This window comes from Myxine glutinosa, chromosome 12 (genome assembly GCF_964187855.1).
Source record: "Myxine glutinosa chromosome 12, kmMyxGlut1.1, whole genome shotgun sequence".
Lineage (NCBI taxonomy): Eukaryota > Metazoa > Chordata > Myxini > Myxiniformes > Myxinidae > Myxine > Myxine glutinosa.
In genome coordinates, this window is record NC_136272.1 from 45051318 (window position 1) to 45073079 (window position 21762).

The following is a 21762-nucleotide window of genomic DNA, read 5'->3' on the forward strand; positions in this document are numbered from 1 at the left end:
ACCTACACATTCTGAACTTTCCTAAGGTATTTCATGCCTACCCCCCACAAACGTAATAATATTCCAGGAAAACTGCCACATGGTCCTCACTGCAAAGTGATTCAGTAAACGTTAATTTTATTTTCACTTTTGGTTACAAAAAGGTGACATTTTGATTAATTAATTAAGTATTGACGTGAACTGTTCAACATTATCGCAGTGACCTTGAATATCTTTAAAATTGGGTTCATTGTCCTGGTTTCTTTTCAGATACCTTATTGTTGTTTACAGGTGGACTTGCTTTTGTTATGAGAGTATTTGGATGAGTATTAGATATGTATGTTTAACGTTAACAAGGTAAAAGTGAAACATATTGTTCTTTACATTTGCGGATGCGGACGCGGACACGGATGCAGACACGGACGTACGGTACTGGACACGGATACAGATGTGGATACGGATGCGGATGCGGATACTGACACGTATGTGGGATACAGACACGGATGTGGGATACAGACACGGATGTGGGATACAGACACGGATGTGGGATACAGACACGGATGTGGGATACAGACATCGATGTGGATACAGACACGTATGTGGGATACAGACATCGATGTGGATACAGACACATATGTGGGATACAGACACGGATGCGGGATACAGACACGGATACTGGCATGGATGCGGACACGGATACTGATGCGGATACTGACATGGATGCGAACAGGGATATGTCACGGATGCAAACATGATGCAGACACGGATGTGTGATCACCTTGTATACAGACACGGATGCGGATACAGACACGGATACAGACACGGATGCAGATACAGACACGGATGTGGATACAGACATGGATGCGGAAACAGACACGGATGCGGATACAGACACGGATATTGATGCGGATACGGACACGACTGTGGACACCGATGCAAACACGGATGTGAACACGGATGCGAACACGGACACGGACACGGACACGATTATTCCGATCGCACTATGCAGTGATTGAAATCGTATCCGCAACGTAACCGCACGGCGAATTGATGAAAGACGTCACAATCTGGGACACCTTGAGTATCGGGACCCATGCTGCGCCATTCTTGTCTGATCAATGTTGAAGTAGTTGAGAAGTTGATGGAGCTTGTGAGGGGGAACCTTGAATCCTCTACGATCTAAGACTCGCTGAGCCGAAGATGTTCAAAACATACACAACAATGTCCGTCTCCCCATTGCTAATGACGTTCTGCACTTGACACTCATTTTATGTTCGTTTCAGTATGCGTACGTACGCATATGTGAACGGTGTCCGATTTCCCGCATACCTTTACCGTGTGTGTGTGTATATATATATATATATGTGTATATAAAATATAGAGTGAAGCACGCAGAGTCAATCATTTGTTCGTTCAGGGTAAAAGGTTCCATGGATTTGCTGGAGCTTACGCTCTTCCCCTCCATGACCTTCCCACATACCATACCAGGGACGGTTAAAATAGTCCGGGTCGCCAAGCCTGCCTGAGGGTTTATATATGGTAACAGCTGGCTGGGCCCGCCCTGGGGTGACATTGCGTCACGTGGGTCACGGTTCGGGCCGAGACCGCTGAGTGCAGCCAAGAAACGGTGTCTAGGTGATCTAGGCGGTGATCATCCCATTGATCGTGTCGTTCTCACGGTAAGCGGTCGAATCGGTAACAATGTCCTTGTAGAGAGTTGGAGTGACGTCACAGTTATAGACTGTCCCTCCAGCGCAACGATTTGCCTTTCCCGCCATGACATGGTACCACGTGCACTGATACTGATGAAGATCGCGGAATGATCACCTTGTATGGTCGCGTTTTATAATGTCCACAGCTGGGTTGTGATCTTTCCATTAGATGATATTTTGTAATATAAAAAACAAATGATATTTTTAACTTCAGTTTTACCAGTCTTCTGATATCGCATCTGTCGGAACAGTAAGACTTATGGAGACGCTGGAAAACGTCGCACAAAGCGGGAATGAGTCCGAAGTTCCTGTTAAACTGTTTGTGAGTGACACTCACGGGAGGGGTCTGCTCACCACCGTCCCTGTGACCCGTGGTCGCCTCCTGCTGGTTGGATCCCCGTACTGTGCTGTACTTACGGCGCGTGAGCGGAGCCAAAGCTGTGAGAACTGCTTGCTCAGGTGCAACATTAAAAACACACACGTATACACACACGCACAGATAGACACACATTTACACACAAACACACACACATACACACACACACACACACACACACACACACACACACACACACATATGCACACAAACATAAACACACAAACATATACACACACACATACACACACACATATACGCACACATACACACACAAACATAAACACACAAACATAATATACACACAAACATACACACACACATTACACGCACAGACAGACACACATTTACACACAAACACACACACATACACACACACACACACACATATATATACACACACATATACACACACATACACACATATACACACACATATGCACACAAACATAAACACACAAATATATACACACACACACACATACACACACACACACACACACACACACACACACACACACACACACACACACACACACACACACACACACACACACACACACACACATACACACACATACACACACACACACACACACATATACACACATATAAACACACATACACACACACACACACACACACACATATATATATATACACACATACACACATATAAACACACACACACACACACACACACACACACACATATACACACACATACACACATATACACACATATACACACAAACGAGATGGGGGACCAAACACCGACAGAGAGCCAGACCAAAAGTGACTAAGAAAGAGTGTGGCAAGAGGAAAGAATGATGGTACCCCCCTGAAAGCGGGGCAAGACCAGCTCTGAAACAAAGACCAGGTGCGTCAGGGTCAAACGAAGGGGAAAAGAATGGAAAAGACAGATGGTGATGGGTAGAAAGACAAGGGAGAGCAGCAGAATGAGGGAGAGGACGATGGTCAAGATGATGAAGAGCAGCATAGACTGGAAGAAGAGTTAGTTAACAAAATAGAAGAGATGAAATTGATAAAACTCAGAGAAAGAACAAAACTTTATCGCATAGAAAACAATAAATGGATAAAAATCTTAGTGAGGCGAGCCAACCATTCAATCAGAAAAATGATTTCAAAATCATCCACCTTGAAGGAAATCAATGTCGTGTGTTTCGCAGTGGCACTATTTATTCATGAAAAGGTAATGGATAAACAACACCAGAAGAAGAAAAAAGAGGCCCTACAAATAAAAACCAAATTCCACATTGGAGAAAGAAATTAGAGACACAAAGAGAGCAACTGCCAAAACAGAGAGCAAAAACAAGGTCTGCCAGCAACCCTCTTATGGTGAAAGTGCCAAAATCTAGGCTCTCTGCTCACCTTCACTCTTTCATTCCTCTTTTCTACCGCCTCTGGAACAAACTCCCCCACTTCCTTCAATCCCACTCCTCCCTCCAGGTCTTTAAAACAGCTATTCACCACCATCTCTAGTCTTCCCCCATCCCAAACCTTGATCTTTTCTACCCCCGTTACTTCACCCCAGATCCACTTTTTTGAAATTCCAACTTCTTTCCTGGAAGTTCTAGCAGTGTCCATGTGTTTTTACCTCTCCCACCCCCCCCCCGCCCCCCACACCCCCTTCGCATGCCTCCTTCGCACACGGATGTGGACACGGATAAGGACACAGACGCGGATGTGAACACGGACACGGATGCGAACACGGACATGGACGCGGACACGGACACGATTATTCCGATCGCACTATGCAGTGATACAGACACGGATGTGGATCCAAGCCCTCTCCCTCCCACAGATTTCCCGATGTCCCTGCTCCCAATCTTGTCTCCCGCTCCCTTTATCATATGTTTTATGTTCCAGTTTGTCTTTTTGTGATCAATGTTAGCTTCTACACGAACCTCGATCTTGTATACAAAAAAAAAAAACCTGAGGTAGGAAGGAGGACAAATACAACAGTTCAGGAAAGGAAACAGACACCCAAAACTAAAAAAGAGAATCCAAAAAATAAAAAACAAACAAAACCGAAGACAAAGAAACAAAATAGAAATGAGAGCAAGGAAGATAAAAAAAACTATGAAGAAGGAAACAACAGGAGAAAACAAAACCACGTGTTTGAAAGTAATCCATGGAGATAGTACCGTGAATTGGAGAAACAAAAGTAGAATGTGTCAACACCCCCTGAAAAAGAAAAACTGGAAAAACTCTGCAAAGGAATTTTTGAAGATTGAAAATAACATAACTAGGAAGCAGAATGGATCCCAAACTTGGGAAAGAAGAAGCAGCAACATCTCGAGGAAAGGCCCCCATTGACTAATTAATTGATGAAGAGAAAATTAGAATAACAACTTCAAAAAACTCCAAACTTCAAAAGCCCAGGCCCAGATGGAATTCCAAATTTCTGGATAAAACAACTTGATGCTCTTCACAATCACTATACCAGGACATTTAACGAACTGATCCAAGAAGAAAAGGTAGTGGATGAGTGGCTCATAGAAGGAAACCCAACTTCCCCCCAAATACCGGCCGATAACATATTGTTACGGACACGACTTTGATGTTATGGTGGGCCGAGCGGAATGGCCGCCGTGTTCGCACAAGTTACCCGATTATACTCGAACCTTGGCCGAGTCGCGCTACGCTAAATCAATTGAGGAAAGGACACAACGGCTGGGTTTAAAATGACACGACACCAGGGGTACGGTTCTCAAGACCTCCGGAGGAGGTTATAATATTGCGGAAGGTTAGATTACAAAAACAAGAGAGACAGCATAGAAAGGTGGGCACTTAAACACGGTCTTATCTTAGCCCCGACAGACGACAGATAAACGGGACAAGACTGACTCACACGGGGATTGATGGCAAGGAAAGGCGGGTAGTCGATGGCTCAAGGTGCACTCTTGGCTCAGGGACAGAATCGACCCGGTCCGGTCCAAAGATGCGGGGAGGTCGCTCAGCGCTCGGAGGTCGCGACTTGTCTTTCCAAGCTGGGGGCGCATCTCACCTCACGTCCGGTAAGTGGCTGCGCATATCCGGCGGGGAGTGACACGCCCTCGGCTCGTTAGCTCCGCCCCAGATGGAATCGGTCCGCCCTTCTTATTGGGTGCGGGGGGTTACCGGGCTCCGCCCTTGACGAGGAGCTGACAGCCAGCCCCTTCGTGGTAACCCCGTGGAGCGCATGGGCAATGGCGGCTAACCAAGCCGGAGTGAGGACGCACACTCCCCGCGCCGCGCCGCGCCGCCCCCCTCTGTTGTTGTAGTTGTTGTTGTTGTTGTTGTTGTTGTTGTTTCATGGGGAAGATGGGAGGAGGTATGGGGAGGTCCTAAACTCACTACTGGTGCCATACAATCACATTCTGGTGCAACGAAGAGTCAGAATTAATGGAAACGAGTCCTTAACTGACATAGACTAAGAATAACTAGCAAGAGGTCCGAAAGTTGTCTACGTGAGATGCGGTGGACCTGGGCACGACATTTAATGGGGGAAGAAGGGGAAGGTCGGTTCTACAGAGTGTTGTTTACAGACAATGGGACTAGGGAATGGGGGATTGGGGATAGTTGGGGAGGATTGGGGAAATAGGGGAATATTTACAAGCGGATATGGAGGCCAAATCCCATATCCACAACATTGCACCCTTCTCTACCCTCGGGGCGTCCCGACCCGATAAATTTTTACCTATTTTAGTGTGGCACTCAGATGTAGTTCCCTCTACTATTAACTCTACCCTGAGTGCGACAGTTTTACAGATATTCACAAATGAGTAAATATGTCCCCCTGCGACGTTGCACCCTTCTCCTCACAGAAACACACCCACAGGATAACCGAATCACGGAAAGAATTCGCAAACTAAACATACAGCCGGTAGGGAGCATTATTTACACAAGACTACGCTGATATTTACACTACGATCCAGGACCTGTTTTTGGAGGAACACATGCAGATGTTATGCATAGAGAGAGCACGCATGCCAGCATCGATACACCAACCCACGAGTGCTCTGTGGCCTTACGGCCTTTAATAATGTGCAGAGCACCCCTTCCAAGCACCAAAAGCACCACCCCAGCACCAATCGGTGCAGTCACCATTGTTTATTAAAATAAAAACAACAACCCCTAACCCTGCAGGTGTCTCTTGCTCTTTGTGTGGTGCACTTGGCCTTCTTGCTTCCCTAGAAATAAAGAAAGGCGCCAACCGCGTCCATTTCTTTATTGTGGCCGTCAGGGGGCCAACTATTAGTGGTTCACCTGTTTGGCATAGGTGCCACGTTGACCCAGAGGTCCATCAATGGGTGGTGCTTGGCCGCAAAAGAACTGCGGTCCATTGTGGGTGGCCACCAAAATTGCGGTCCATATGGTGTATCGATCCAGGCAGCAAGCAGCGAAAGTGCAGGCCCACAACTGCGGAGCCAGCACCTCTCTCTCCTCTCTCTCTGCCCCAAAGCCAGATCCTCGGAGGTGGGAGACAAAAGAAGAAGACAAGTGAGTAAGGTGGTAAGGGCGCAAAAGTGCACGCAATATAAGATGATGCACACTGGGGGCACATGGGAACCAGGTGAGACAGGTACGTTCCTACCGTACGCCCCCCCCCCCCCCCACCAGGTAACCTACATGGCCCCTCCCTTACCCCTTACTGTATCCACAAAACACAACACTACCCATAAACATCTACTTTACAAATCAACAAACGTCCCTACTGTCTTCCCCGTTCCTCCCATAAACCAAATTCGTCTTCTCTCCCTCCTAACCAATCAAATTTGCCATTTTCAACTCTCATCAAAATTTGCCATCTCCAACTCAACATCATAATTTGCTTTCACCAATTCATCATCAGTCCCTCCTAGGGAGGGAGAGATGGAATCACCCCAATGTCTCATCCACGTCGTGATGCGTCTCACCAATCCACACAGCAATTCTCATTTCCTGCACACAGAACAAAGAAAACACAGGTGTGGAGTCATCATCATCACCACAGGTAAGTGGCTGCGTATGGTGCGACAGGTTCATCAATCCTAACTATTTCCTAAATGACTTTAACAACTTTACATTACCCGGGGTCTTTCCCTGCCAATCCATTGGCCAACTTACACTATGGGTTCTAAAAACCAATTCCCATTGACCAACTGTGGTGCTTTTCAATTTGGGGTCTCACTCCCCCGATTCATCTCCCGGTGCCCTCGCACAATTTCTGGGCCGCGACGTGTACCTCTCCCAGCGGGTCTACCCACCTGCACACCTCCACCACTGCAGTTGCCTCCGAGCTTACCTGCTCCTTACCCTAACCTAACTACCTGGGGAAGGCCCTCTGGCGCTCTCCCCACTCGGTGCCCTCTCTGGCACTGGGCTACCCGGGTCCGTCCTCCGGATCCTCGGGCCCCATCCACAACTACCGGCTCCCAGAGCCCACCTGCGGCCTCACCTGGCCGACATCCTCACAGTGGTGGAGTGCCCAACCAACTACACACACTAACAGGCTACACGCCCAGCCATTTCCACAACACTAATGCACCCATTCACAATACCATTCTGCAACCGCACCACAAATGCCAATATCCAACCACAATTTACCTATACCCTCTACCTAACACTTACACTACCCGCCCCGGGTATCCGTGATGGGGGTCCACTCTTCCCCCATTCACACCTTCGCACCATGCACACCACTCCGTACCACTTACTCCAACTCTCTCCACACACCTGTACCTGCACACCTGTGCTCTCACTCTTGGTGCCGCCTGCACCCTTCTCTCCCCAAGCGCATTCGCGCTGATCCACACACTCACTACTCACACACTGCCCCACACACCTGTCCAGTTGCACACCTGTGCAATCACACCTGTTCAATTCTCACACACACGGCATCATCTCAGCTAACTACTCCCCTCGGAAACTTGCGCTTCCCAGTCGTCCCTTTAAACTATTGCGCTCCCTCGTCATTATCATCCACACTAAACTACCTGCGTCCCCACTACAGGTATCAGTCACTAACTAAACTTAACGTTACCTAATGTCATCTTCTAGGGCCCTATCAATATAACCTAACCCACCCGGGCTAGTTTTCACTGCCATACACCCCATAAGCTATTGCTCCTTTGCCCCCCTATGGGAAGGCTGGCAGGGATGCCCCCCCTTACCCACCGGGCCCATCGCTCACTACCAATTTTGCACATCAAATTTCAACAAATTGAAAATTTGCCAATCACTACCCATCATCTGCCAATCACTACTGCCAATCCCTTGCCAATCATCAAATTTTGTTTTTCTCTAATTTTGGGTCCAAAACACTAACCTCATCACCCAGTCTACTCACTAATGCCTCTCGGTGCGCCAATTCCTGTCCAAAGCCCGGCTTCGTAAAGCCAAGCCATGAATGCGGGTTGTTCTGTGGCAGCGGCTGGATGCGTCCGGCACTCGGTGCAGGGACGGGGGCTTACCCGGGCCGAGATCCCACGCACCGTCTCGGCGTGGAGCCATCCAATGTCCCGATCTCGACCTGCCGGAATGCCTCAACAAAAAGTGGTCGCCATGACGACCCTTTCTATCGGGCTGCCCGCTCCGCCTAGTGGAGCACGGACGCGGCCGTTCAAAGCGAGGCCCAGCACGCACCGAGGGCCCGATTCGGCTAAAAGTCGCTCTAACCTCTAAACCGGTTACCGTCGATGCTTCACCTGGACGCTTACACCCCGCAGCCCGTTCCTTGCTCACACATCCAGCCGTTCCCATGCTCCTCGTACCTTTCCTTACACACCCAGGTACCCTCATTCCACTCACAGCCTTGGTCACACACCTGACCACCGAACACTTTGGCACACATTCGTTGGTCGCACACCTCACCAACACACCTCTTCGCGCCCCCTCCTCTGTCACCTCCTCTGTGACAATCACAGGTGTGCTCTCATTCGCACACCCAACCACGTGCCTCACTACCAATTCCAGCGTGCATTCCCACTCACGCTCTACCATTCCAGGTGTGCATCCTTTCTCACCTGTCACAACCAACTCACGCTCCTTGTCACTCTCACTACTCTCACCACCACTCCTGACAGCGCACTCACCCTTACTCTCGACAGCGCACTCTTTCCTCATGCACCTGTCCGTCACACACCTTTATCGCGCACACTCTTGCGCACACTCTCCCGTCACACCCTCTGTAACACTCACCACAGGCGTGCATTCTTCCTTGCCTTTGACAGCGCACTCTTTCCCCATGCACCTGTCCGTCACACACCTTTCTCGCGCACACTCCTGCACACACTCTCCCGTCACACCCTCTGTAACACTTACCACACCGCGCTTCCATGTGCTCCCTCGCACACGCGCTACGACCGACTCACTCTCGCCAGCATCCTCACTCCTTGGCACGCACTTTTTCCTCACACACCCCAGAGTCGGACTTTCTCGCACACCTCCTTTTTCGCACACCAGACCTGTCGCACACTTCACCAACGGCCTCTCACGAACACCCGGGTCCATCTCGACCCCCAAGCTTCTTAAATCCCCTGGCGCATCATACGCACGACCATATTGGTCACCACTTACACCGGGTCCTCTTCCTCTTCGCTTCTCCTCCATCACCTGCGAATCCCTCATCCGGTTAATGAGCACATCATCACGATCCAAACACAGACTTTGGACCAATTCTTTTATCTCCTCTTTTATCTCTTTCTTATCCCCTCTCCGTCGCTTCTTAATTTCGCTCACCCCATCTTCCACTTCTTCTAATTTCTGCTTCACCTCTTTTATTTCCCGGTACGTCTCCTCAAGCTCGTCCTCTAAGGCTATCTTGACCGTTTCCATGTGCGTCCTCACCTGCCGGTCCTTCGTCTCCATTACCTCTATCACCTCGTCCAACCTCGTTGTCAGTCCCTCACGTACCATCTGACATTCCCTCTTCGTCGCTATCAAGTCGTTTTTTATGTCGTTTTGTGTCGCTTTTAACCCTCCTAATACCGCAGTGTTCCTTTGAACCTGCTCCGTTAGTCCTTTTTGTCCCTCCGTCAGCTGTTCCACCTCCTGCGTCAGGTCCTCTATGCCCCCTTGTAACTTTACAGTCCCCTTTCTCACCTCCTTCTCCATGTGCTCCTTACAGTGCCTCACCTCCTCGCGCACTCCTCCGACCTCCTCACTCACTCCTCTTCTGATCTCCTCTCCCATCACTTGCATCTCCTGCCCAGATGCCACCCTCATCTGCTCCATTTCCTCCCTGTGAGCATCCAGTTTGGTTTCTACCCCCATTCTGACCCCTCTATCTGCTGCCCCATTTGTTTAACTTCCCTTTCCGCTTGGTCCCTCATGTCCCTCAATTTGCCTTCCATCCTGTTTTCTAACCCCTCTAACCCCTTTTGCATCCCTTCCATTTGATTCTCTTGAGCGGCCATTCTGTTTTCTACCCCCATTAACCCATTTCTCACCTCTTTTATCCCGTTGTCTAACCCCTCAAAATTATTGTCTAACTTCCCAAATTTCTTGTCTAACTCCTTAAAATTATTGTCTAACCCCTCACTGGTACCCCTCGCTTCGTCCCTCATTACCCCCATTTGGTTTCCCATTACCCCCAATTGCTCACTCTGCAGTTTGAGGGACGCCTGCATTTGTGCCATAAATTGCTCCATGAGGGCCTGCATGTCAATCAGCTGCATGTTAAAGCCCGTTGATACAGCGGGCTCGGCTACCGCGCGCTCTTGCGAGGCGCCATTTTGCGCGCCCGCAACGTCGGGCGCAACGACGCTATTTTGTGCGTCTGCTACCCTCACTGCTTCGCTCTCCTCATGTCCCTCAATTTGGTCCTGGATCGACCCTGCCTCACTCTCCTCTACCGGACCCCAGCCGACTTGGTCTGCCATAGCGCGACTTTCAAAATTCGGGTTTTTATATTTTGTAAAACACAATCAAATTTCGCCGTTATAATTTCGAGCGCGTAAAACGCGCTCCGGATCGAATCTCACTCCTCGACACCAATTGTTACCCTAATGGTACAATTGGTGTTCCAAAATTTGGGCTAAATGAATTTAGTCCCAGGTCCGAATCCGACACTCCTGACACCAATTGTTACGGACACGACTTTGATGTTATGGTGGGCCGAGCGGAATGGCCGCCGTGTTCGCACAAGTTACCCGATTATACTCGAACCTTGGCCGAGTCGCGCTACGCTAAATCAATTGAGGAAAGGACACAACGGCTGGGTTTAAAATGACACGACACCAGGGGTACGGTTCTCAAGACCTCCGGAGGAGGTTATAATATTGCGGAAGGTTAGATTACAAAAACAAGAGAGACAGCATAGAAAGGTGGGCACTTAAACACGGTCTTATCTTAGCCCCGACAGACGACAGATAAACGGGACAAGACTGACTCACACGGGGATTGATGGCAAGGAAAGGCGGGTAGTCGATGGCTCAAGGTGCACTCTTGGCTCAGGGACAGAATCGACCCGGTCCGGTCCAAAGATGCGGGGAGGTCGCTCAGCGCTCGGAGGTCGCGACTTGTCTTTCCAAGCTGGGGGCGCATCTCACCTCACGTCCGGTAAGTGGCTGCGCATATCCGGCGGGGAGTGACACGCCCTCGGCTCGTTAGCTCCGCCCCAGATGGAATCGGTCCGCCCTTCTTATTGGGTGCGGGGGGTTACCGGGCTCCGCCCTTGACGAGGAGCTGACAGCCAGCCCCTTCGTGGTAACCCCGTGGAGCGCATGGGCAATGGCGGCTAACCAAGCCGGAGTGAGGACGCACACTCCCCGCGCCGCGCCGCGCCCCCCCCTCTGTTGTTGTAGTTGTTGTTGTTGTTGTTGTTTCATGGGGAAGATGGGAGGAGGTATGGGGAGGTCCTAAACTCACTACTGGTGCCATACAATCACATTCTGGTGCAACGAAGAGTCAGAATTAATGGAAACGAGTCCTTAACTGACATAGACTAAGAATAACTAGCAAGAGGTCCGAAAGTTGTCTACGTGAGATGCGGTGGACCTGGGCACGACATTTAATGGGGGAAGAAGGGGAAGGTCGGTTCTACAGAGTGTTGTTTACAGACAATGGGACTAGGGAATGGGGGATTGGGGATAGTTGGGGAGTATTGGGGAAATAGGGGAATATTTACAAGCGGATATGGAGGCCAAATCCCATATCCGCAACAATATCTACCAACCACATACAAACTGCTTACAGGAATCATCACAAAAATGATGTACTATCATCTATCACAGCAAGGAGGTTTAGAGGCACAACAAAAGGGATGTAAGAGAGGATGTTATGGAACAATTGACCACCTACTACTGAAGAAGGCCATACTTGAAAATTGCAAAATGCGAAGAACTAAATTGTCCACCTCCTGGATAGACTATGAGAAAGCTTTTGACAGTGTCCACATTTGTGGATGATAAAATGCATGCAAATGTACAAAATCAATCCCCAAATAATCAAACTGATGGACCTCTGGAATACCACATTGATGTTACAGCACTCAGAAGGAAAAATCGGGATACCAGATGTGAAGATACGGCATGGAATCGTCCAGGGAGACAGTCTCCCCCCCCCCCCCCCCCCCCGCACCCCCTTTTGTTTTGTCTGGCTCTGGACCCACTAAGTAACCTCATTGATTAACAAGAACATGGATAAACCCTAACAACCAATAGACGACATCCAAATAAATATGAAAGGTGACACATATACTATACATGGATGATTTAAAGCTCTTTTCACCAAATTACAAATATTGACAGAACAACTAAAACTAGTAAAACGGTTTTCCGAGGACATTCAAATGGAATTTGTACTAGACTAGACAAGTGCGCCAAGTGCACATTTGTACAAGGTAAACCAACAAAAACAAACAGCATAAAAATTAACCTTTAAACAACAATACAGCAGTTAGAAAAGGAAGCATAATACTGTTGTGGATCTCAACGTCGGCCTTTTCCCCTTACCAAGGGGGGGTTAGCCCCTTGTCTGTTACTGACCGACGTGAGTCCTGGAAGTCCCAACGCTCCTTCCGGTCGGGAGCAGCCAGGGTAATTGGTCAATGAAAAGTCCCAAGGACCTGAGTGCCACTCCTGACCGTGAAGCAGGGAAGAGACTCCCGCTCGAACCACGGTTTTAGATAGACTAGTTGCCGAGCGGTTTTTAGCAACCCGGAGTTCGAGCCATTTAACAATTACTAACTCGATTGCGGAGCTTTGGCCGAAATCGCACCACAGGAACTCAATGGGGAAATCTCTAAAACGATCGGATGAGAAAGAAGAAATCAAAGAATGGAGGTACAGGTATTTATTATTATTTACACAAGACTAAAGGAAGAAAAGAAGAACGAATTAATTTACAGGGAATGGAAGGAGCAGAAGGACACAGAGCAATTCTTACTTACACAGTCTTACTTAAACCCACAGGACAACACAAAGGACAGACGACGGGCAGACTCACACGAATGGGGGATGAAGGCAGGAACGAATGGCTGGAAGGAGAGAAGGTGGGACCACAGGGCTGATGAGGTTCAGGTCCGTGCAAACGGCAGGGCTGGAGGTCAGCGGCCGCTGACTTCACCGCAATCTGGTTCACATGGCGGCGTTGCTTCGCAGCAGCGCGTCAAAGCTCTCCACACACACGGCGGCGTTGCTTCGCAGCAGCGCGTCAAAGCACTCCACAGAACTCTTTCCACAGAACTCTTTCCACAGAACTCTTTAGAACTGCTTGGTTCGTGCTCCCTCACTCATCTGGCTCCCTCAATCATCTGGCTCCCTCAATCATCTGGCTCCCTCAATCATCTCCCTCAGAACTAAGGTGGGAGCTCCTCGCAACAGGTTATATAGGCCACACCCTCGAATTTTCGCGAACCTCTCGATGTTCCTCTCTCCGCCCTCTCAAGCCCTGCCCACTGAGCCTTGATTGGTTAATCGGGGCTGGCTGACTCCTCCTCCTAATGACGATGGGCAGGCCACGCCCTTCTTCGTTGGCTTGACCGCGTGTTCAATGGAGTTTTGGGGCCAGTCGAACGAGCCCCAGCCAAAGGGCAGCGAACGCTGCCAGCAATGGCGTTTTGGGGCAATTGAAAGGGGATTCTACCTTATTTCATTTGATGCAACGCAAGATGAACTAGTGGACACAGAGCCTTACCTGAGACATATAATAATGAGATAACTATTGAGGGAAGCCTATTATTTGCTACGTGATGCGATGGACTAACTAAGGTGCAAACAATTAACAGCCAATTAAGGGGAAATGTACATAGGAAATTTACTACTAAATTTACAAAGTGAAGGTTCTAAAAACCGTAACAATACAAATACCTCGGAGTAGAAGAGGGCCACCAAATATGTCACAAACAAATGCGCAAAACAATCGCCAAAGAATACCTACGTAGAACGAAGCTGATCCTGAAAACATACCTCTCCCCAAGAAACAAAATCAAAGCCATAAACCTGCTTGCAGTACCAGTGTTCAAATATAGCTGTGGAATAATAAACTGGGCTCAATCAGAAATCAACAAGTTTGACATCAAAACAAGAAAACTCCTCACCATCCACAAAATGTTTTACAAAAACAAGTGCATCCCGAGAATGTCCCTGCCGAAACGAGAGGGAGGGAGTGACCTGATGGAACTCAACCAGGTGCACAGAGCGACGAGTGTAGGACTACCTGAGTATGTGAAATGTTCAACAGACCATCAGATGCAATTTGTAAACAAAAATGAAAACAACAAACCTGAAAAAGTATCCCTAACTCACCTTGCAAATAATTTCCAAAAACAGGTGTGAATAGAAAATGCCACACAGGTAAATGAAACAGCAACAAATACAGCTCCAACAATTGCAAAAAAGACAAAATAAGTATATAAAAAGAAATATCAAGGAATATACACGAAGTATACAATAAATATACAAGAAACTGGGAGAATGATAAAAGAGCAGGAAAACACAAAAATAATTGGACAGATTGGGGATAGACAATGAAGGCTCATTGGAATGGCTAAGAAGATGGCAGCTCAACTGGGAAGGAGAACGAATCATAATATATGCCCAAGATCAAGGACACTACTGATTGAGAAACCAATGGATTTAAACCAATGGATTAAAAAAGATGGTGGGACTGAGCCAGACAGACAAGTGTAGATTCTGCAAGATAGAAACAGAAAGTACGAGCAGAACACGATGCAAAACCGAGCAGAACAACTTTACACACAACGGCACAACAAAGTATGCAAAGTGATTCATTGGCATATCTGAAAACATTTAAACATCCCAGGACCAGAAAACTCATGTAAACACGAACCAAGGGCAATCATTGACCATGGGGACGTCATGCTCACGTACGACCTGATGATTCCATCGAGCGTGAACATAGAAAACAAAACATTGCATCCGGACATCGTACTCAGGAACAACAAGTAAACGAAAAACATGTTTTAGGGCTACACACTTTTATTTTCGTAAAAAAGTTTTAAACCTTTATTTATTTATATATATATTTTTAATAAAATTTTGATAGATGAAAATGTACCAGAAAAAAGAACCGTGGGCCAAATTTCAGCTCTCTAGGACGTATGGAACCTAGAAAACGAACGGCTCAAAATTTGAAACGGGACAAAGTCCAGATGAAGTTACATAAAAGTGTGTAATAAATCAAAGTGTGTAAAAAGGAAAAGACAGCATTGATGAATGAGATATCAGTACCCAGCGATTTTGGCCTAAACAACGCAGAAATCAAGAAAATGACCAAATACAAGGACCTAAAAAAATGAGGTGAAGAGATCTTGGAAGCTGAAGAACATCGGAATTGTACCAGTGATAATTGGAGCAACAGGAATGATGAAGAAAAACCTCACAGATTTTGAAAACCATCCCCGAGAATATTACCACAAATGAACTACAACTGGAGGCAATCCGGGGTTCGGTGACGATCCTGGAAAATAACCCATGGAACAAAACTCTTTAAAAAAATTGAACAGCTTGAACCATGAACCGGGATCCCTTACTAAAGAGGAGATGGATACTTTGGGTCCTGGAAAGACTATGCTGTTCCACCTCCTGAAACCCGCAAATGGAGATAACAACCAACAACCAACAACACACACACACACACACACACACACACACACACACACACGCGCGCGCGCACACACACAAACAACTGACACTTTTGATTAATTTTAAAATACTGGCTGTTCCTATAATATAATTATAAAATTTAAAATCGTTGTAAATTGTGTTAATTTTACAACATCCTCCATTCAACTTTGTTATCTCAACCACCGAAGATGGCCGAAGGTGGCTGAAGGTGGCCGAAGGTTATGTTTTGACCCCTGTCTGTCTGTTTGTTAGTCGCAGAAATCGACACACACACACACACACACACACACACACACACACACACACACACACACACACACACACATTATACAGTCACATGAAAAAGTAAGTACACCCCATGTAAAGTTTTGACTTTTTCAACATATTTCAACATACAGCTATTTGATCTTCATTTCAACAATATTGATAGATAAAGGTGATATAACATAACAAATATCATGAAACATTTACATTTTGTAGTCCATTGTATAATTTAAATAAACATAAATGCAAATTTCACACGTGGAAAAAGTAAGTACACCCCTACATTTATCACTACTTCAAATACCTAAAATTAGAATCAGGTGCACCAGCTCAGGTGCAAATGATTCGAACATCGTTAGAGAGGATCTTGGAGGAACCTGTCTTATTTAAACCTCAGACATTTAGTTTGGTTTGCTCTTTGTTGTTGAAGTGTGCGGCATCACCATGTCGAGATCAAAAGAGCTCTCTGAGGCCTTCAGAAAGAAGGTTATAGATGCCTACGTGTCTGGGAATGGATTTAAAAAGATCTCCAAACAATTTGAAATCAATCATTCGACTGTCCGGAAGATCATCTACAAGTGGAGAAGATCCCAAACAACTGCCAACTTGTTCAGGCCAGGCCGCCCCAGCAAGTTCAGCCCGAGAGCAGACCTCAAGATGCTGAAAGAAGTCTCGAAGACGCCAGAATGTCATCACGGGACCTACAGGTAGCTCTTGCCACTGTTGATGTCAAAGTGCATGAGTCTACCATTAGAAAGAGGCTGCACAAATTTGATCTACATGGGAGGAGTGCCAGGAGGAAACCTTTGCTGTCCAGAAAGAACATCAGGGCAAGACTAAAGTTCGCCAATGAACACCTCGGCAAAGACCAGCACTTCTGGAACAATGTCTTCTGGACAGATGAGTCAAAGGTAGAGCTATTTGGCCACAGTACCAGAAGACATGTTTGGCGAAAACCAAAGACAGCATTTTACCACAAGAACCTGATACCAACTGTAAAGCATGGTGGTGGAAATATTATGGTTTGGGGCAGCTTTGCTGCATCAGGGCCTGGGCAGCTCACCATCATAGAATCCACTATGAATTCTTCATTGTACCAGAGGGTGCTTGAGGATAATGTGAGGCCATCTGTCGGCAAGTTGAAGCTCAACCGAAGGTGGACCTTGCAACATGACAATGACCCTAAACATACCAGTAAATCCACCAAGGAATGGCTGAAAACAAAGAAATGGAGGGTTCTGGAATGGCCAAGTCAAAGCCCAGATCTAAATTCCATCGAGATGTTGTGGGGGGATTTGAAATGAGCTGTGCATGCAAGAAACCCCTCAAACATCGCACAGCTGAAAGAATTCTGCATGGAGGAGTGGGAAAAATTTTCTCCCAGTCGATGTCAGAGACTGGTAGACAGTTATAAGAAACGCCTACTTACGGTTGTTTCTGCCAAAGGGGGCAATACCACCTATAAGAGCCAAGGGTGTACTTACTTTTTCCACATGTGAAATTTGCATTTATGTTTATTTAAATTATACAATGGACTACAAAATGTAAATGTTTCATGATATTTGTTATATTATATCACCTTTATGTATCAATATTGTTGAAATGAAGATCAAATAGCTGTATGTTGAAATATGTTGAAAAAGTCAAAACTTTACATGGGGTGTACCTACTTTTTCACGTGACTGTATGTTGGTTGGTCACGTGTGTTATTCTGTCTTTTTGTCTGTTTGTATGTCAATCACCTACAGGTCACAATTTTAAACCGATCTGTACCAAACAATAACAAACGGTAGAATTTGTCATAAGGAAGAAGCCTATTGATTTTGAAGTCAAGAGGTCAACATAGGCCAAAAGTCCACAAAACCCTTTCAAATTTCTAAAATCATCAATTTTCATCCAAATGACTTGGAAATTAAAGAGGATTTACATTCATGTCACTGAATTCAACCACTAATTGTTTTTGAGGTTTAAAGGTCAATATAGGCCGAATTTCCAAAATCGTCAAATTTCATCTGATTTACATGAAATCTGAAAAGGATTTGCATATTTGGTCGTTGAATTCAACCATCAATTCTTTTAACGTCAAATTTGTTGAGGTATTTGGCAAGTATCATGTCTTGATCATGTTAAGGCAAGTATCTCAGCACGGTCTTTCTAGTTACTTACAAAATCAAAGATTTTTCAAGTATACGGGTCAGTTGCATTTGTTATTGTCTGTCTGTTTGTCACCGGCCTACAGGTTACAATTCTAAACCGATCGTCATGGAACTTCACCAGGTTGTAGAGGTCGTTACAACTAAGAAGCATATTGATTTTGAGGTCAAAGGTTTAAGGTCTTCCAGAGGTCGAATTTCTAAAATCACCATTTTTCATCCGATTGACTTGAAAATTGAACAGCATTTGCACATTGAGTCACTAAATAGGGAAACAAACAACTATTTTTGAGGTCAAAAGGTCAAAGGTCAACCTTCCAAAATCATCGATTTTCATCTGAAAAACCGTCACTTTTCATCCGATTAACGTGTACATTAAACAGCAATTGCAACGTACCTCACTGAATTGGGAAAGCAACTATTTTAAGTTCAAAAGGTCAAAGGTCAACTCAAGGTCAAACTTTTAATATCATCAATTTTCATCTGAAAAACATCAATTTTAATCCGGTTGACCCGAGCTTTCTTTAAGATCGTCAATTGTAATCTTAATGAAATGGACAATTTGATGTATCCATGGCAACTTTTTATTTTGGGGAGTGATGGATTTTTCAAGTATCGTGCTCCACATGATGTATTCTTGTTTATTTGTTTGTCTGTCTGTGAACAGGATATCTCAAAATGTTGTGGACGGATTCAGATGAAACTTGGTGGACGGGTTGGGTTAGTGACGAGGATAAATTTATTTGATTTTGGTGAAGATCCGAATCAGGATCCGGATACAATAATTTTTTAAAGCGATTCCTCAGTATTTAGCCTGGTGTTCGCGTAACGGTTAAGGTTGTTGGCTTTAGGTCACAAGGTCCTGAGTTCAAGCCCCTGTCACACCGTTGCATGAAAACCAGATGGGTTGACTCAACCTGCAATCCTTCTGAGGTCGGCAAAATGAGCACCAGCTTGCTGGGATGAATGAGCCATTCGAATATCCTGCATCGGAGTGACGACCCCTCCAGGATTGTGCCCAATGGCCTAGAAACTGCATTGGCAGCCATATACATCTGAAGATGCAAAAAGGGAGTGGTCATCATAATCATTATTGAGTGACAGGGCAAAATACTATTTATAGCACGACATCTCAGGACGTTGTGGACGAGTTATGACAAAACTTGGTGGATGAGCTGGGTAAACGACAAGAACAAGCCAATTATATTTTGGTTAAGGTCCGAATCCAGATCCGGCCTATCAGGTGCATACAAGATGTAAACTGTTCAGCCTGGTGGAGGTATGCGCCATACCGAGTGCCCTTTAAATTGTAAACCTCAAAACATAGTTCCTTTACCTAAAGTAAGACCCTTTATATTTAAGCAATTGACTAATTTCCTGACTGCATGGATCATCAGCTGGGTACCGCTCTTCCTTGAAGTTTTGATCCTTTCAGCCCAGAACCTCCCCAAACAGTGGGTCCCCAACCACCACCACGTGTCCACATCATTAGTAGAACACACAAAGTAAGTTTGTTTGTCGAAGTAAAATATTTTTTTTATCATTTCACATTAATTGCAAGGGAAATGCTTTTCGAGTGCATTATGAGTGCATGAGTGCTAGTAAACGTGATCAAACTTGCATTTGAAGTCTCGAGCGTGTACTCTTGGCAGGAAGAAACGCCTGTCCCGTTGCAGCAAGTGCAGACAAGCAAGGTACTGCGGAACCACGTGTCAGGTACACCGGGGTATCGCTTACCTTTTCACTCACAAACTTGCTCGTTCTTGGATTCCGTTATTTTGGGCACCACTGGCCCGATCGAACAGCTAAACAAATCTCGAGGTTCTCAAGGTTCCCTTCCATCACTGTAGAACTGAATTTAAAGCATCTCGAAAATGTGGACAAAATGGCTGATCAATATGAAATCATTGCATACCTCAAACTAGAACAATGCAACTGTGTTGCCAGTATGCCTCTGCATAGTCCCACAACGGGTAGATGCCATCACTCTGCATATGTATGGGTAGTGGATCACGTTTGTGAAGTCTCGTGTTGATCGGATAGGTTCGTTTTTCTATCCAAGATGGCTGCCAAACCACGTGACCTATGACATCATCATTTTCAAACTATATGCAACAGTTCTGTTAGATGACATTTGTAAAATTTCGCATCGATAGGGTGAGCGGTTTCAGAGATATAATTATTTAATATTTTCCTTCAATCCAAAATGGCTGCCAAACCATGTAACCTATGATGTCATAAATTTAATATTTCAATACAATTGGGTCATAGATCATGTGTATGCAATTTCAGCTTTTTAGGATAAGGAATTCGATTTAAAACATTTTTGGCTGGTATACCATATCACCTATGATGTCACCATTATCAAGCTTTTGTTCCCCATTGGGATTACTTGACAATGTGCCAAGGTTAAAAAATTTCCATTCAGTGGTTTCTGAGAAATAATTATTTAATTATTTGCTTTAAATCCAAGATGGCTGCCAGATCACGTGACCTATGACGTCACAATTATCATTAAAACATTCTGTATGGGTGTCACTCCTACCCTGAAAGTTTCATCTCAATCGGACATATGGTTGCTGAGAAAAACGAGGTTTCGCCCGGACGGACGGACGGACAACCCGAAAACATAATGCCTCCCCCGGCGACTTTGTCGGCGGAGGCATAAAAAAGTCATTTAATATGGAAATACGCAGTTTGTTGTTAAATTGAAATTTGTTACTGTTGCTTCCAGTAAGCAACATGTGACTTGTCTGCCTCACCGAGACCCCGTTGTTGTCTGTCCGCAGAGATCCGACTGGAAGGCACACAGGCTGGAGTGTCCGGCACTCTGTGCTGTCGGCCCTTCTTGGGCACCCCCTGAAATAGTCCGCCTGGTGGCTCGAATTTTGACCAAACAGGTACGCAGAGGCGGCTTAATTGATGGAGCACACCTCCGAGAAGTTTTCATCTGGCTGTGAGTGGTTTGGAAGTGCGGTTTGTCGAGAAAAAGTCACATCTGATGGAGACACACAGGAGGGACTATAAATGGTGTCTGCTCAACCCTGTCTGCTCTGTCTTAGAAAAACACGTCGGAACTGTTGAGTGTGACATGAATTCCAACAGGACACGGGTTGAGTGTCTGTCATAATAACCTGTAGCTTACCTTGCGAGGACAAAATAATAACCTAAAGAATAAACATCACTGCTATGGCGGACATCTC

The 21762-nt window shown here is 46.0% G+C and overlaps 1 protein-coding gene across 1 annotated transcript in view; it reads left to right on the top strand.

The window, feature by feature from the left end:
- Nucleotides 1-1535: 1535 nt before the first annotated feature.
- The window catches only part of SMYD2 (SET and MYND domain containing 2), a 48453-nt gene continuing 28226 nt past the window's right edge, over nucleotides 1536-21762 (top strand). The window contains exons 1-4 of the mRNA XM_068132559.2: nucleotides 1536-1658; nucleotides 1943-2150; nucleotides 20212-20275; nucleotides 21349-21459. Of these exons, the coding sequence (XP_067988660.2) occupies nucleotides 1951-2150; nucleotides 20212-20275; nucleotides 21349-21459 (375 nt within the window). The 5' untranslated portion in view covers nucleotides 1536-1658; nucleotides 1943-1950. The remainder of the gene's footprint in view (nucleotides 1659-1942; nucleotides 2151-20211; nucleotides 20276-21348; nucleotides 21460-21762) is intronic.